This window comes from Hipposideros armiger, unplaced genomic scaffold, assembly GCF_001890085.2.
Source record: "Hipposideros armiger isolate ML-2016 unplaced genomic scaffold, ASM189008v1 scaffold_102, whole genome shotgun sequence".
NCBI classification, from domain to species: domain Eukaryota; kingdom Metazoa; phylum Chordata; class Mammalia; order Chiroptera; family Hipposideridae; genus Hipposideros; species Hipposideros armiger.
In genome coordinates this window covers 3,337,130-3,348,610 of record NW_017731452.1, presented here as the reverse complement: position 1 = coordinate 3,348,610, position 11,481 = coordinate 3,337,130, and the positions used below count along the sequence as shown (strand labels likewise).

The window sequence follows — 11,481 nt, the reverse complement described above, 5'->3', positions numbered from 1 at the left end:
AACCCACTGCCACAGGGACTTGCCACAGGGACTGCAGCCCACGCCGTCGCCGGCGACCCACGGCAGCCCAGCTCCAGGTTGAGCAGCCGTTCAGCATCCTAGCTGTGGAGGGCAGCGTCACTGGCCCTCACATGTGGGATCCGAACCGGGGCCCTCTGGCATCCCAAGCGAGCTCTCAACCATCGCGCCACTCGGCCGGCCCCGAGCTCACACTCTTGAGCGAGCTCTTAACCAACTGAGCCACTTGGCCGGCCCTAAATTTTCACTTTTAAATGATTGTCTTTTTTAAAAAAGGCTGTCTTCCTTGCCACTCCTAAATGAATGCAGTGTTAATCCACTTGGACCGAGTACTAAGGGGTCAGCCTAAATTGCTGTTTCCCAGTCAGGGGCGATTTTCCTTCCCAGCGGACATTTAACAATGTCTAGAGTCATTGTGGGTTGTCACTATGAAGGTGGTGAAAGGAGGATGTTATAGGAATCTAGTAGGCAGGGGCCAGGGATGCTACTAAATGCTGCGGCACAGGACAGCCCCTGCCTCAAAGAATTATCTGGCCTAACTTGTCAATAGTGCCAAGGTTGAAAAACCCTGAACCAAAATGATTAAGAGCTGAGCATGAGCGGGGAACTAAAAGGCATCAAGGCATAAGCCAATGAAAAGAGCATTCTTCCTAACACATAGGAAAGAAGTGGAGAATAGGAAGGCAGCAGACTGACTGCCCCTTCTCATTCAGAGCACTCTTCCAAACCATTTGAACCCCACACATCCATGATTAAAGTAAAACAGTCAGATCCTATTTTGGAAATGATGGGGAAGGGCAACTTTTGGTTCCTTCTAAAGCTGACAGTGTCGCCCTTCTTTCTTTTCTCAGGTGCTTTCCTCTCACAGACTGTCATCCCTGATAAGAAGAGTCCCAGACAGCACTGTAAATGGCCACATCCCCTGGACAATAAGAAGAGTTCCTTTAAATACTATCCTTCTGGCCCAGCGCAAAAGGAGCCAGAGGTTGAGATCTCTACATACTTGTTCTAGGAGAACAGAATGCTCGTAGAGAATCTAGTGAAAGACACCAGAAATAATCTCCCCAGAATCTTTTTTCAGCCAAGAATCCCTTGGAAAACCTAATAAAATGTATGCACCTTTTCCCTAGAAAAAATCACAGATAAACAGACACAAATTTTCATGGTGTTAACTAATCTAACGATTCCCAATGAAAAAAGAAACCCTTCCTTTGAGTGGAAGAGTGTATGGGATCTTCTAATCCTTCAGAAAGCAATGAAGGTCAAGCCCAGACCAGCTCACTAGTTTCCCCTGTAGAATGTCTTTCAGGGTCACCGTCTAGTTACAGTACTGCTAATGAAAACAGGTTCTCATCACATACATAAATGGAGGCAACTACCTGTGTCTCTTTCAAAATCTGGATTCAATCCTTAGAAACACAAGGTCTGACACCTATGGTACAGCAAAATCTTTTCAGATACATCTTTTGTTCATCTGTAATTTGCCTCTATTTTCCTTTTAGAACCATCCCCATCTTTTTTCCGCCTTGGAAATACACTCTCTTTTCTACATAAGACATATACCTGCCAGCCCCAGATCACATGTTTAAAAGCCTTCTCACCGAAGCTGCAAAATAGTGTGCGAAGCCATCATGAGGATTCCACTGCACAGCTCCAATGTCCCATTTGCTCTGGCGAGAGATCTTTCGGTGACCTTCGAAAGGGGCATCTAGATTAACGATGTATAGGAATCGGCGGCTAGGAGAACAACATCAACATTTATGACAGTATAATAGCATTAGCATTGAGATACAACAGCACATTTAGAATTACATACAGTTTGCAAGCAGTGCTCAAAAACTCCCCAGAGACACATGAACGTTTATCTACTCTGAAAGACATACAAATGACAAGGGTAACTCAAGGTGGCTGTTAGGCAAGCAGGAGCCATGTCCCTGTGAGAGTCTACCTCTAGAGATGGTCTTCCCTAACCATACCCATGAAAGTCTGACCTCTTCCCACCGCACTCAGCTCCAACCCAGCACCTTGCCCAGCCTCTTCCAATCCCACAATTAACAACAGTCACTGCTTCTACATTACTCCTAATACGCAGTTTGCATTTCAACTGCAGCATTTATCTCTAAGCAGAACGTCCCGAACCAAATGAGTGTATGGAGTATGGATCAAGTCTCAAATATCTCTGTATGTCCAGCATCACTAGGAACAGTGCTTTGCAATCAATAAATGTGTGTTAAACACATCACTTATAGCTTAGCCAAACATCCTGTGGAAAATCTGAAATTCCCTTGGAAGTCAACTAACTAGAAAGGGAACTAAATTAAGTCTAGCAAGAGGGCAAATGATAACCAAAAATATAAGAGTGAAAATAACGTATTAAGCGCAATAATGATGAAGGTGCCAATCAATATAAAGGATCTGAAAACAGGGATGCTCTGTGTTCACCTATTTTCCTTTTTTTTTAAGTAAAAATCTTTGGTGTGTGAATCAACATCTCCGCAGCCATCAGCTCTCGATTCATTGTTAGAGAATACCCCATATCAATGAGGATAAGTGGGTTCAATAATGAAGAAAAAGATTAATAGTCCCTGCTCAGAGAAGATAAGAAATGGAAAGTTAAAATGGTATGGAAAACTCTAGCAGAAACCCTAGGAGAGATGGTTAAGAAAGAAGAACACCTAGGGCCGGCCGAGTGGCTCAGTTGGTTAAGAGCTCATTCAAGAGTGTGAGCTCTGAGCAACAGGGTCACCGGTTCAATTCACGGCCCGAGCTGAACTGCCACTGAGCTGCCAACAGGTGGCAGGATGACTCAGCTAAAAAAAAAGAGAAGACCACCTAAGTAAGACACAAATTCACAGAACTGGGACTTCTAAGCAAGTTGCTGCTGAACAAAGATGTAGACTCTCTGACCTCCTCTGAAGGAATCACCTGATCCTGTGGCAGGCTGGCTGACATCTTGCCATTAGAACAAAAAACAGGAAAAGGCTGAGAGCTATACAGATGGGGTGTGTGTCAACAGGGGAGTTCACAGACATTCCAGAGCAAATACAGAACAGAAAAGGAGCACTTCAGGAAAAAGATGCCTGATTGAACGTAAGGGTTTTTATCTTCACTCCCCTCCGAAGGTAAAATAAGAGTAAGAACATAAAAGACAGGAACCCACACAGACAAAGAAATGGGAGAGGACAAGCATGTGAACAATGAGTAAAGAAAGCTAATGCCCAAGTGCCTGCAGATGTGAGTGAGAAGCAAGGCGATTCACGCGGCGGAACCCAGGACTACTCAGGAGCTGGAGGCTTCAGGCTACCGGTAAGGGGAAGAGAGAGAGGGCTGGAGAACCGAAAGTAGAACACAGCACAACCAAACAAGGAGAATTGTTTGAAAGAATACTAAGGAGAGTGGTTTAAGCTCGCTTCACAGAACCAGGTAACCGCCTCTCCACCTCTTCTTCACTCAGGTGGAGGGTGGGTGATGTGCTTTAGAGAAATTACTCCAGAGAAGCCCGGGCTTGAGACAAGAGGCACAGCAGAGAGTAAGTGAGAGGGGCTGTGTTCAGAGCAGGGTGTGAAGTGCAACGTAAGACCCTTAGGCCTCTCTCCCTACTCAACCTCCTCAACACTCACAAACTTAGCTTTTAGTCTTCAGACAGTGACCACTGACAGGAGGATTCTTCTCAGGAAGAAATGACCAGCTCAAGAAAAAGAAAAGGCAAACAAACAAATAACAAAACCCTCCAACAAGAGGGCCTGGTTCCCACCTGATTTCCCTACAGTGAACCCCACCACCGCCCATGTGAACAAAGATTCCAATCACTCTAACATTAACACACAGCCCAGGAGCCTCAGAGGAAAGACCAACATTATCAAAAGAAAGAAAAAGGAAATGGGGTTGGCACAGAGCAAAGAAAAAAACCTAGAACTAATATTCTCAGAGAGGCAAAAGAAGACAATATAAAGAACAGAGAGCCAGAAAGAGCTCTTAGAAACTAAAATAATTTAAATAAAGAAATCTGATAGAAGGGTTGGAAGTTAAAGACAACTACCAGAATGCAAAACAAAAAGACCAAAAGAGAATCCATACAGGATATTCAACACGACCAAACAGCAGCTCCAGAAAGCATGAGAAGAGGAAATGGGGAGAAGGGTGTTATCAAAGACATAATGCAGGAAAATTTCTTCAAACTAAAAGATAACAGATTTCCACTCTTCCCGTAAGTGGCCTGAAGTGACCTCTGAAAACGGTTCACTATCCACTTGACCCAGAAAATCCCACAGAACTTTGCCAATCAAAAAGTTCAAATCTTCAGGCTCTGTACCATTGCGGATTTGGCGCCAGGAACATGGCGGTCACTGCCCCGTTGGTAACAGAGAAAGTTCCCCAAGTTCCCACGTGATAGTGTGTGCAGTCTCGGGTCCTAGACCCCAGTTCTGAGTCATAAGCCCAGCCCCTAGGGTCATCCTTTTACTGTGTTGCCCCCAGAGTCAACTCTGACAGTTGAGAGAGCATTGGTGGTGGTCAAGTTAGATCACTATAAACAAAAATGCCACCAGAGAAAATGCTAAAATAGGAGTTATAGATACATGGGATTTGCTGGATGAAGTACAATTAGTTATTTTTTGTAACGCGGGGAAAAAGCCCAAATTGCCAGATTACATGTGTAAATCACTAGGTTATGGCTTTTTTTTTAACTGAAGGTCAAAGGATTGGAAACAAGTCATTTTTTTTCTTGTATATATATACATATATATATATATATATATATATATATATATATAATGTGTTATGTAAGAAAAGTATTCATATTGACAATTTTAGTTAAGCATGATAGTATGGTTGTAATTTTTAAAACTTAATTCAGTTTTGTCTGATTGTAGCAGGCACTGAACAGGATATCTCCTTACAGGTAATTTACCTCCTATTTCCATCTAGTAATCCTTACATTTTAAATTTTCATCTCTGGGAAATAACAAGAAGGGAATATAATTAAATTGGGAATAATCTAATCCTTGTTGTTTAAATGGTGTCAATTCTCTCATGAAAGCCATCTTTTCAGCCTCAGAGAGACAAAATAATGCCTCTACCATTTTCTACCTGGTGACTTAAAAATTGAAGTTTTAATTAGGAAGAAGTCACTAAGCGTCAGGGAACTTCTATACCACTATCTATGCAGCATTGTTATAGTCTGATTATTTCTGTGTTTTGAATGTAATTTTCCTAATGCTTTGAACAAAATGTTGTTTAACATGAAAAAAATAAAAAAGAGGTTCAAATCTTCGTGTTCACTTTAAGAATGCTGGTGAAACTGCCCAGGTGACCGAGGGTATGCATATCTGAAAAGCCACCAAGTATCTGAAGGATGTCACTTTAAGAAGTAATGTGTGCCATTCTATCCTTATAATGGTGGAGTTGGTAGGTGTGCCCAGGCCAAACAGTGGGGCTGAACGCACGGTCGGTGGCCCAAAAAGAGCGCTGAATTTTTGCTGCACATACTTAAAAATGCAGAGAATAATGCTGAACTTAAGAGCTTAGATGTAGATTCTCTGGCCACTGAGCACAGCCAGGTGAACAAAGCTCCCAAGATGCTTCACAGAACCAACCTACAATGCTCATGGGCGAATTAACCCTACATGAGCTCTCCCTGCCACACTGAGATGATCCTAACTGAAAAAGAGCAGATTGTGCCTAAGCCAGGAGAAGAGGTGGTACAGAAGAAAAAGATATTCCAGAAGAAACTGAAGAAACAAAACTTATGGCCTGGGAGTAAATTCAGCATCAAATAAATGCTAATTAATGTAAAAAAAAATTAAAAGACACAGGTTTCCAGACTGAAAGGGTCTTCCAAGGTGCTAAAAATTATTCTGTATTTTAATCTGAATGGTGACCACATGGTGTATATATCTGTAAATTTATCTGAGCTGTTCTTTTATGCATACACTTTACTACACATATTTTTAAAGTTCAATATAAGAAAATGAAATGGTGAACTTCAAGATCATGATAAAAAATAAGGGCCAGCCGAGTGGCTCAGTTGGTTAAGAGCTCACTCAAGAGTTTGAGCTCTGAGCAACAGCGGTTCAAGTCCAGCCCGAGCTGAGCAGCCGCTGAGCTGCCAACAGGTAGCAGGATGGCTCAGCTAAAAAATAAATAAATAAACAGATAAATAAATAAATAAATAAATAAATAAATAGCTGTTTAAAAAAAAAAAGTAAGTAGGGAGGGGGCAGAAAAGAGACATACCGATTTTTCCTTATCCACGCACCCAGTGTGACACAAGGAAATGGTATCAATAATTGTCTTTGGGGAGAGGGGTGGAGGGAAACTGGCTTTCCATTGTATATCCTTTCTAATTATTTAAATGTTTGGTATGTGCTTGTTTTAAGGTAAATTAAAACATGACTTCAAAATAAAATAATGAAGTTAATAGAAAATACCTCATTGATTTATAAATGGGTTCATAAACAATTAAGTTAATGAAAATACTGAATTTGAGAAGTAGGGGTAGTAATCTAAAGCAATATTAAAGGGAAGATGGGACTCTGACCATTACATGTTATCATACTGGTACAATGTTAGGGTGATCAGCAACGCAGGGATGATCCTTAATTGCCAGAATCCTAAAAATTTTGAGCCAGAAGACACTATAGAAATCATGTAGTTCAATTTCTTCATGATGAAATCAAATTCCTTTATGAGAAAACTGAAGTCCAGGGAGGCCAACCGAATAAATATCCCGGGGCTCATAATTAATGGCATTGCCAAACGAGAACCTGTATCCCCTCAATCCTAGTAACTAACTACCTGTTAGACCACACCAGACAGCAGCTTTATGAAAAGTCTGTGCGGTAAACAAAAATAATTGCAATTTCAAGACCAAACTACCACTCACTAAAATTTCAAAGGAATTTTATTGCTTACCTGTAGGGCAGACAAAAATAAACTGCTAATAATCTCTACAAGTACCCCTGAAGTCACTAGGACAGCGGAGCTAAACCCTATGACTGTAACCCTTTAATATAAGAGTACTTTCCAATTTCCCAGAAACCTCCGATTTGCAATTTGTTCCCAGAAGTCATCGTAAGCTCACTTACCCAGAAAGCACCGCATGCTGCCCCAGACAGTCCACAGACATTGCAGTTGCCTGTGAGAGAGAACACAGATTCAGTTCTGCCAGGAAAGCCAGCGCAGGTGGGAGAAGACAGGCAGGTAGTCAGTCCCTTTGGGGTCTTCCTCTTCCCATGGCCCAGGGAGTTCCCAGCTGGCATGTTATCATTAGTTCTCTACAGATACTTTTACCCTCTTCTAGTTCTCATCCAAATCTCATATTCACCTTCACATTCACAAGTGTTCACCCCAACACCAGAACTACACACAACCAAGCTGGCATATTCTAAATAGAGGCAACAGAAGTCCTGGAGCCCTTGAAGAATGTGACTAGCTTGGAGCAAACAGAGCCCCTTCCAAGCAAAACCTAACCTGGGATTTTTTACACATACACACACACACACACACACACACACACACACACACACACACACCACCCATGCCCTTCCAAAGGGCATAGGTTCCTCCTCCCAACCAAAGGTGGTGGTAATATTCAAACACCACCCCTGCTGAATCCAGTCATATTCTTCTTACTGGTATGCCCAGTTCCCATTTAATCTGAGATTTCTAGCACGTTTCACTAGTTTTCTAGGACTCCGATTTCCTAGAAAACACCATCTTTTCAGGATCCAATGTCTAATTCCCAAGAGACCACACCAACTCAAATGTGCATTCAGGCTGAAGCACGAGGCTGATTTTAATCATGACAGTTATAGCCCTAAATTTGAATTTGGACAAATTCAAATTCTGTTGCATTCTCAGGGCATTATCTGAAACAGTTTGTGCCACTGTTTGGTTATTAAATGCCCTAAGTTATTTCTAGAGACTATCAAGACAGAATCCATTTTCTACAAGCTGCTATACTCACAAATCACAAATGGTAAACAGAAATTCCCTTCCTCACTCTTACCGGTCTTATTAATGGGTTTCTCACACTTGCACACCCTCAAGAAACACGTCATATGTAATACTGGGGACAAGAAGCCAGAGTACTCTCACTGGAGGCTAAAAAGTGTTTATTATGCATCCTTCATTCCACTACTAGAGTCATGAGCAGAGAAAAGCCCAGCTAGAAAGGCAGGCAGTGAAATGAGATGCCATTTTCAGAACCCTTCTGTGAGATTTACAGATTAAAGGCATGAAAGAAAGCAAGATGGTACCTCCAACCAGGGGTGGTACCATCTTTCCAGAGGGTGTGTGGTAGGCAGAATCCTAAAGTGGCCCCAAGATTCTGGGTCCTTGGTGTACACACACATTCTCCCCATTATTCAAACACTAATCAAGGTACTACTGTGAAGGGATTTTGATGATGTAACTAAGGTCCCAAATCAGTTGACCTGAAGATATAAAGCCCTCAAACAACCCAAATACTAAGTCTTGACGTCAGGGGGTAAAGAATCATGGGACTCAGAAGATACCACAGCAAGAGAGGAAGGGAGCCCCTATAATGACTAAGAGAGAATTTCCCACCATCTTGCAGGAAGGAGCCTGCTGCAAATTCAAGACAGCTTAGAGAAGTAAAATGTTACTTTATACCCTATTATGAATGAAAATTTTAATCAGTTACTTAGGCCTAAAAAAAAATTGATAAAAGTCTATCATTGATAAAATGTTTAGATGGTAGTTTTTCCTATGGGGTTTTAATTTTATTCCTCTAAATGAGCCTACATTTTTGTATTATTTATATATTCCCATTGCTTTATACTAAAAAAATACTTTTTATTCAAAAGCATTCTAAGTCTCTTCTCTTTCCACTCCTCTCATCTGGCCGAGGCCCACAACGCTTACTTGTGGCCTGGTCTACAACAACAAACTCCCAACTGTCCACCTTCCTCTTCCGTTTCCATTCTGCTTAACACTAAACTTCAGAAAAACGGAGTTCTGATTATATCCATCCTCTGTTCTAAAACCTGTGTTGGTTTTTCACTCTCAGCAGAATCAGTAGAAACTATTTGGCCTTCAGGCCCTTCCAAATCAGATGCTTACAGACCTTTTCAGTCTGGCCTTTCACACTACCTGCTCAAGCCACATCCATTCGCAGCACTCACCTTTCTCAGAGGACGTCAGCAACTCTCCCAATTCTGGAGAAATGCTTAAGCGCTTTCCTCTGGCTGGAAAGTCCTTCTCTCCTATTTGCTGTTGAACTTCTATTCATCTTTCAAGTCCTAAGACATACCTCCTCTACGAGGCTCACCCAGAAACCGCCAGAGATGCCACCTTCTCTGCCCCTCTGTCATAGGACTCACTTTAACCTGCTTTGTGGTAGTGACTGCTGTACACATCTACCTTCTCCCACTAGCTGGTGAGCCCCTGCAGGGCAGGCTCTATTTCTTTTCTCCCAGAGCATCCAGTGAGGTGCTTTGTACATGGAGGTGATCATCTACTGTTTTGAAGACAGGTCAGAATCAGGTCAAAATCATGGTCCTTCCAGCTCATAATGTGTCGAGTTTCTCTTAATAATTCCCCTTGATTTATTTATCACCTATGACTTTATCGACACTTTTTTTTTTTTTTAAGCTGAGCCATCCTGCCACCTGTTGGCAGCTCAGCTCGGGGGCAGGCATCGAACCACTGTTGCTCAGAGCTCGCACTCTTGAACAAGCTCTTAATATCGACACTTCTAAAGTTCCTTCATTTCTTTAATATCTCCTAGGATTATAAAGTTTGATAGCTCACTGCCTGCTGTGTGAAACCTTCTATTAGAATAGGGAAATCTGATGAATAAAACTTGTGTACCTTACCCACACATTTTATAATGTCAAATTCCAATCATATCTTCCTTCACCCTTTGTTTTTAGGTACTGAACTGTCCTCTACCTAAATGAAAACTGACTGTTCAGAACCGCTCTCTGTCAAGACATACCTTTAAACAGAAGAGAATAAAGTCCTTAACAACCCTTGTTCCTTCAACTGCAGGATAGTGGCTTTTGTGACACACTTTAGGAGCCATGTGACCTTCATGAAATGACACCACCATAGCATTGACAGTGATATTTGATTCTTATTAGCCTGGAGAAAATGTAATTAATAATTTGGAAACGATGGGCTAACTGATGGCTAATAAAAGGTATCAATTCCATGAGAGTGTAAGCCCCCTGGACAAATTGCTGCATTCCTTGTTTAAAAAAATCATGTTCATGAAGGCAGCTGTGTTTCTTAAAGTATTTGGTTTCACCACTCCAAAGAAACTGACCACATTTTATCAAAAGGAAGAAAGATTCTACATGGCATATCTACAGAAAAACGGAGTTCATCTGGTGCAGCAGAAAAAGTACGCACAGGCTTTGGGGTCAGAACTAGATTCAAAGTCCTCGTCTACCACACCTCAAGTATACAACAATAAAAAACAATCCAGCGGGCTGGCCGAGTGGCGCGATGGTTAAGAGCTGGCTTGGGACGCCAGAGGGCCCCGGTTCAGATCCCACATATGAGGGCCAGTGACACTGCCCTCCACAGCTAAGATGCTGAACAACAGCTCAACCTGGAGCTGGGCTGCTGTGAGTCGCTGGCGACGGCGTGGGCTGCAGCACCTACTGCAGTAGGTTGCCATGGGCTACCGTGTGTAGCCAGCAGCCAGCGTGAGCGGCCAGCAGCCGCAGTGAGCGGCCATCCAGAAGCCGGCAACTGATCTGCCTCGCCCGGGAAGAGCGCAATGATGGTGCCAACTTGGGCCAGTGAAGCAACGTCCTCCACTACTAGACTGAAGAACAAAACGACAGCAACTTGTCTGTTCCCCTTCCCCCAATTCCCCAGCGCTGTTCCCATCCCCCAATTCCCCAATAAAAATCTTAAAAAAAAAAAATCCAGCTAAGGTTGTCACTGACCCCTTATATTGCTGAAATCAGTAGATACTTTCTATTAGCTATCAATATTTTACTTGACCTTACTCCTCCTTAAAACCTTTGATTTCCATGGCCTGACTCTTTCCTGGGACTCCTCCTAACTTGGGGCACCCTTCCCCGCCTTTCCTGGTCTGCTCCTAATCCACCCATTTCTTCCTATCTCTGCCTCGGCTTAGGCCTTCATGATGAGTCCTCACTGGATGGGTACCCCAGCCTCTCACCAGCCTCACTCTCTCCACCCTCAGGACTGTTGTTGGACTTAAGCCTGGTTATACTGCTTACTTGCTCACGCTCCTTTAAGTGGCTCCCCACAGTCTTCAGGATAAGGTTACAACACCCTTAGTGTGCCATTAAAGATCTCTTACAACGTCTCTTCTGATCACTTCTACAGCTCGTCTCGCATCTCTCCCCTCCCATCTCCATCCCAACACTCCAGCCATGATGAATTCTTTTTTCATTTAAGTAGAGTTGGTATACAATCATATATTGGTTATATTAGTTTCAGGTGTACAATATAGTGATT

General features: G+C 42.6%; 1 protein-coding gene across 3 annotated transcripts in view; it reads right to left on the bottom strand.

Annotated features, from left to right (window-relative positions):
* WDR59 (WD repeat domain 59) overlaps positions 1-11,481 on the bottom strand; it is a 77,983-nt gene that overhangs the window by 63,682 nt on the left and 2,820 nt on the right. For all 3 annotated transcript variants that reach the window (XM_019646456.1, XM_019646454.1, XM_019646455.1), the window contains exons 2-3: positions 7,104-7,153; positions 1,620-1,755 (exon numbers count right to left, since the gene is read on the bottom strand). In XM_019646456.1, the coding sequence (XP_019502001.1) occupies positions 1,620-1,755; positions 7,104-7,153 (186 nt within the window). The remainder of the gene's footprint in view (positions 1-1,619; positions 1,756-7,103; positions 7,154-11,481) is intronic.